Here is a 6,526-nt window from a genome sequence, read left to right on the forward strand (position 1 = left end):
CAAGTGCTGGGATTAAAGGTGTGAGCCACCACGCCCAGCCGTACCTTTTCTTGATAAGACATTTTGTCAGTTTCCAGTCTTACTTTTTGGGGGAAAAAAGTGTCTATGCTTTTAGACTTTGCATGCAAAGAAGTGTGGGGTTCTGTATATGTCTCAAAATTTCAGATTAAAACTACTCATAATGAGGATCATAGTTGAGGGGATGGGGTTGATTATTTTTGTGGGTCTAGGTTTTTTGCTTGCATGTATGTCTGTGCACCACATGTGTACGGGGTCTGTGGAGGGCAGAAGAGAGTATCAGATCCCCTGCGACCAGAACACTTGAGAGCCGCCATGTAGGTGCTGGAAATCGAACCTGAATCCTCTAGAAGGACAGCCAGTGCTCGAAGTGCTTGTAACTGCTGAGCCACCTTGCCACTCCTGCCTCCCTGTATTTTTTAAGACAGTATCTTATGTTGCCCGTGCCGTCCTGAACTTCTGATCCTTGTGTTTAGGCCTCTCGGGGACTGGGACTACAAACCTACACCACTGCACCTGGCCACAGGCTTTTTTCTTTGTATTTTCTATTCTGCATTGCTTGCAATTTTGCAATCATCTCTATTTTGGCATAAACAGCATGCGACTGGAATGGGGAGGAATACTGAAGGCCAATCCAAGTGTGGCGGTACACGCTGGCAACACTAGCAGGGGAGAGAAGATGAGCTGCAAAATTTGGGGTCATCCTGAGCTACACAGCGATTTCCAGGCCAGCCAACACCACATAACAAACAAAAACCCAAAAAGAACAGAAAAACCAAGCAACAAGAGCCCATAGGGAGCCCCCATTAGCTAATTCTCAGCGGCTCTTTCTTCCGTTCCTTATGATCAGGACTATGAACTGTTTTGGATAGTTTTTATGTTTTGAACTTTGGTTATGTGTTTCTCTGCACTTGTTCATGAGTGCTGCCTGTGCTGTGTGGGAGCCCGAGGTCAGTGTAGGTTTTCTCAGAATCACTTGCCACCTTCTTTTGCTTTTTTGTTTTTGTTTTTCCCCCAACACAGAGTTTCTCTGTAGCCCTCCCTGGCTGCCCTGGAACTTGCTTTGTGGACCAGGTTGGCCTCGCTGGGATTACCGCAGTACACCACCACTGCCGTCGCCTTCTTTTTGAGATAGCTTTCTCTTGAAGCTGGAGCGCCATGATTTGGCTAGATTGGTTGGCCCCTAGGGATCCTCCTAGTGCTTCCCCCCCAGCAGAGATTATACATACACCACCACTGATTGCTGACTTTTGTTTAAGTGGGTGCTGGAGATCAGACTCTGGGCCCTTTGCTGGCATGACAAACGCTTTGCCAGCTAACCTGCCTCTGTAGCTCTCAACTATTGGATTTTTGTTTGGTTTTGGTTTTGTTTTAGATACAAGGTCTCATGTAGCCAAGGTTGGCTTCAGACTTCTAATCTTCCTTCCTCTACCTCCTGAGATTTCAGATTTGTATTCCAGTACCAAGCCAACCCTTTTTTTATTTGAGACAGGGTTTCGCCGTTAAGCTCTGGTTGGCCTGGAGCTCTCTGTGTAAACCAAGCTGGCTCACAGAGATTTGCCTGTCTCTGCCTCCCAGTGCTAGAATTAAAGGTGTGCTTCACCACGCATGCCCTTGCCAACTCTTGAACTCACAGTGAATTGTCAAGTCTCGCTAACACAGTGGGCCTTTTCTTTCTCCAACCTTCTTGCCCAGATGACCTCTTTGCCAGCAGAGAGGATCCAGGAAATACAGAAGGCCATTGAGCTGTTCTCAGTGGGTCAGGGACCTGCCAAAACCATGGAGGAGGCCAGTAAACGGAGCTACCAGTTCTGGGATACACAGCCAGTGCCTAAATTAGGTATGTGTCTTCTTTCCCAGCGGAGAGCAAGGAATGGGCCTTAGCTTTCTCTCTCTTTTTTTTTTTTTTTGGTTTTATTCGAGGGTTTCTCTGTATAGCCCTGGCTGTCCTGGAACTCACTCTGTAGACCAGGCTGACCTTGAACTCAGAAATCTGCCTGCCTCTGCCTCCCAAGTGCTGGGATTAAAGGCGTGCACGGGCCTTAGCTCTCTTATAAGGGAGGACCACGAGTTTCTGAGTTCTTTGGTAATTATTTCTAGAGGAGAGTCCTTAAAAGGATTGTATAAAAGACTATTGTTGAGAGACCTTATCACAGCACACACATCGAACAAAGATGGTTCTTTTTAGTCCATTCTCCTCTTAAATAAATCTACAGAGAACAATGTCTTAATACATGGTGAGTGAATGTGTCTGCCCAGGGTCCAGCCTCCCTCCTAAATAGTGACAGACTGCTTTGTTCCTGTAGACAGCTGTGAACTCTGGCCTGGGGAGTCCCTGGCTCCTCCGCTTCCCTCAGTGATGTGTGCTTAATAAATCCCAATAGCAGTCCCAGCTCACCTCCGAGGGGCACATAGGTGTAACCACAGGAAAGTCAGGAATGGACCACACCTTTGCTTTCATTACTGGAGGCAGAAACAGGTAGATTCTATGTTTGAGGCTTGTCTGGTCTACAAGAGGAGTTTCAGTCCAGCAAAGCTACACAGTGAGACCCTGTCTCAAATAAAATACATACATACATACATACATACATACATACATACATACATACATAGGGTTGGAGAAATGGCTCAGTGGTTAAGAGCCTGACTGCTCTTCCAGAGGTTGTGAGTTCAATTCCCAGCAACCACATGGTGGCTCACAACCATCTGTAATGGGATCGGATGCCCTCTTCTGGGGTGTCCAAAGATAGCAACAGTGCAGCCATACAATAAATAAATAAATAAATAAATAAATAAATAAATATAAATAAATAGATAAGTAAGTGGTAATATTTGTCGGCAGACAGTGACAGTGTGGTCATACAATAAATAAATAAACTAACTAAACTAAACTAAAGATGCTATGATAAACTTGTAAAGGGATTAAGCAGACAGAAATCGCAAAAGTACTGCAGAATAGACAGCACATAATGGAGTTGGAGGCACCTACTGGGCCTGAACCACAGACGACCTGAGTGGCTAACCTCAGAGCCTCTGGTGGACGAAGGTTCTAGGAGTGATTCAGGGACATAATTCTTTCTTCATATGTATGTAGCTGAAGAAGTAAATCTGTGTTTTCTTCTAATGCATACATATACACACATACACACGTATATTAATATATATTTATTGCTGTTTTTTTAAATACCTGTATACGTGTGGATATATGCCTTTATTGAGTACAGACCCAGCACAGCAGACAGTTGTGAGTCCCCAATCTAGGATCTGGAACTGATTTGGGGTCTTCTTCAGTATGTGCTCCTCACTGCTGAGCCATGGCTTCAGCTTAGTGTATTTGGAAAACAAAGCAAAACACATGCTCCAACGCCAAATGTAAGCTAGGTCAGGTTGTCAGTGTTACTGTTCTTCTCAAGAAGTGTTGTAACGGGCTGGTGAGATGGCTCAGTGGGTAAGAGCACCCGACTGCTCTTCCGAAGGTCCAGAGTTCAAATCCCAGCAACCACATGGTGGCTCACAACCATCCGTAACAAGATCTGATGCCCTCTTCTGGAGTGTCTGAAGACAACTACAGTGTACTTACATATAATAAATAAATAAATCTTTAAAAAAAAAAAGAAAGAAAAACAGAAGTGCTGTAATATCTGCAGTTCTTTGTGGGTTAGGAGGGCAGAGCCAAGTCAAATACCAGGAAGTAAAAAGACAGCTGTGTCCGACAGCGTTTGTCTATGGAGGTGAGAAATGTACATAACAGGCGTTTCCTGGCTTAAAGTGGTCTGTGTCATTATGGGTAACCACTTATAAAGTGAAAATAGCCAGGTGTGGTGGCACGTGCCTTTCATCCCAGCGTTCAGGCAGCAGAGGCATCTCTGAGTTCTAGGACAACCAGGGCTATTACACAGTGAATCCCTGTCCCCAAAAAACAAATAAAGAGAAAGAAACAAAATCCGGTGGACATGGCATACGCCTTTGTTAAACAAAATTTGTTGAGAGATCAGGTGGGGCCAAGAGAAATGACTCAGTGGTTAAGAACACTTTTTCTGGTAGAAGGCCTGGGTTCGGTTCCCAGCACTGGGTGGTGGCTTCCCAGCTCTGAGAGGTGGCTGGCAGCCATCCATCCATAACTCCGGTCCCAGGGCTCTGACCCCTGCAGCTGACCTCCATGGGCCCCAGATATGATGCATATACATATATGCGCAAACATGTTTCTGTGCCTGTGCCTGTGCCTGCTTGTGTTAGGTGTGTTTGTCCTCAGAGGCTAGCAGAGGGCACCGTGCACCACATCCCCTGGAGCTGGCCTTCCAGGTCATTTATGAGCCAGCTGGCCTGGGTGCTGGCAACTGAAGGGAACTGAAGAGCAGCCGTGCTCAGCCACCGAGCCATCTTCCAGTCACCATCCAAGTAGGGATCTGAGGCAGGTTCCTTGATGTTTCATTGCATGTTGGCACAAACAGTGCGTACAGCGTGCCCATGTGAGGTCATGTGACACTGCCTGAACTACCTCAGATTCTGTACATAGTTAATTTTCAGTTTGTGTTTGGTTTTACTATTGCTGAATTTTCCAGACACTACCACACTTTGACTCACATAACCCGAGGTTACAATTCCGTTTTAGAAGCTTCGGTCTGTGTAACTGTTGTTACCTGACCTGAGCAAGCCTTCAGTCTCTCTGCAGATCTATTCTGTCTAGCTGCCCTCTTTCCTTATCCTGTTGAGGGGAAGCTCTCTCTCCCCTCAGTCCCATCCCCCTAAGGCTCAGAACCTGCCTTCCACCTCACCGCTCTCAGCTTTGCACAGCAGGCAGGAGTGTGCCCCCTCCACCACAGGACATTTGGAAGTTGCTTAAAAGTACTTGGAGGGCTACATACCTGGACTACAACATTGGGAGGCTGAGACAGGATTGCTTTGAGCACAAGGCCAGCCTTAGCTACTTTGTATTCTCCTGTTTTAAAAAAGAGGGGGGCAAACCAAAATAAACAAAACTTATTAAGAGGGAGAGCTTGCCTGTGTCCGGCCTTTCTCTCCAGCCCTAGCTGGTTTCAGTTCCTCCCTTCATCTCAGCTTCCGAGCTCCCCCACAGAGAAGGGTTGTGTCAGAGGGAGACTTCCTGGCTGCCTCCTGCAGGAGGGTGGTTCAACCCAAAGGCATCTGGAGGGCTCCGAGCACTGACGCCCTGACCTGGCAGTTAGCTGGTCCACAGGCCTAGAGGCTGAAGCTGGAAGGCTGAGTGAGAGACCCTGCCTGCCCTGGCTGCCCTGGCTGCTAGAGCGACTGAGGAGTGAGGCCAGTGCACTGCTGTTGGTCTTGACACAAAGGCAGGCTTATGCAACCTCACAGATCGCTAGTCAGGGAAGAGTGTCTGGGCTGGAACATGACGACACTGCACCAACCAAGGAGACAGGAAGCTAAATTAGCTGTGATGAGTGTTTGTCATTCAGGAGCCTGGAGGAGAGTATCCAAGGATTTCCTTGGATCCTAGAGATTATTCTGAGGTTTTGCTGTGCGTTCACCCTCAACTAGGGACCAAAGACTGGAGAGAGATCGCAGTTACAGAGCATAGAGTGCTCTTCAGCTGCAGGGCTCCTAGGGACGGGAGGAATTTACTCTGGTATAATTGTTTCTTTCTGGGACAGGGTGTACGTCGCCCAGACTGGCCTTACACTCACTGTGCAGTGGAAGATGACGTGGAAAGCTCTGGTCCCTCTGCCTCTCCTGAGTGTTAGGCTTGTACCACTCTGCTGGGCTATGTAGTACTAGGATGACACACACAGGCAAGGCAGCCACTCTACCTACTGAACCTGCTCGCTAGCCTTCCAGTGAGTGTTTTCAGTGAGCTCCTTGACGCTCGCACGCTGTGGGCAGACAATAGACTAGCTGTGCTCTTCTTCTAGGTGAAGTGGTAAACACCCATGGTCCAGTTGAACCTGACAAAGACAACATTCGCCAGGAGCCCTACACCCTGCCCCAGGGCTTCACCTGGGATGCCCTGGATCTGGGAGACCGTGGTGTGGTGAGTAGGCCTGGCTTGTGGGTGGGACAGGACTCAGAGAGCTGAACAGACCTCGTCCAGTACTTTCTGGGCATGCCCAGACTCTATACAGTAAGAGCATGTCTGTCATAGGTGTAAGGGTGAAAGTTGACTTCTGAAGTTCCCTTTAGGAAACCTTTTTTCTTTTTTTCCTATTTTGTTTATTTATTTGTCATTGGTTTTCTTTTGTTTTGTTTTGTATTTGGAGGCAAGGCCTCTCTCTATTACGTAACTGACTGTCCTGGAACTCACTATGTAGACCAGGCTGGCCTCGAACACAGAGACCACCTGCCTCTCCCTCCCAAATGCTGGATTAAAAGCATTTGACACCACTGCCTGGCTTTTTGTCTGTCTCTTGCTTGACTTGTGAGCTGGGCTGCTGAGGGTCCTTCCCTCCTCGCCTTTCCTCAGTGGCTACCCAGCACCTTTTGCTTTTGTTTGTTCGTTTGGTTTTTTTTTTTTTTTTTTTTTTTTTTTTTTTTT

The 6,526-nt window shown here is 47.3% G+C and overlaps 1 protein-coding gene across 1 annotated transcript in view; it reads left to right on the top strand.

The window, feature by feature from the left end:
• Positions 1-6,526, top strand: part of Nmt1 (N-myristoyltransferase 1) — a 35,206-nt gene that overhangs the window by 16,482 nt on the left and 12,198 nt on the right. Inside the window, exons 3-4 of the mRNA XM_021212738.2 lie at positions 1,714-1,858; positions 5,907-6,025. Coding sequence (XP_021068397.1) covers positions 1,714-1,858; positions 5,907-6,025 — 264 coding nt within the window. The remainder of the gene's footprint in view (positions 1-1,713; positions 1,859-5,906; positions 6,026-6,526) is intronic.

Source organism: Mus pahari, chromosome 14 (genome assembly GCF_900095145.1).
Source record: "Mus pahari chromosome 14, PAHARI_EIJ_v1.1, whole genome shotgun sequence".
Lineage (NCBI taxonomy): Eukaryota > Metazoa > Chordata > Mammalia > Rodentia > Muridae > Mus > Mus pahari.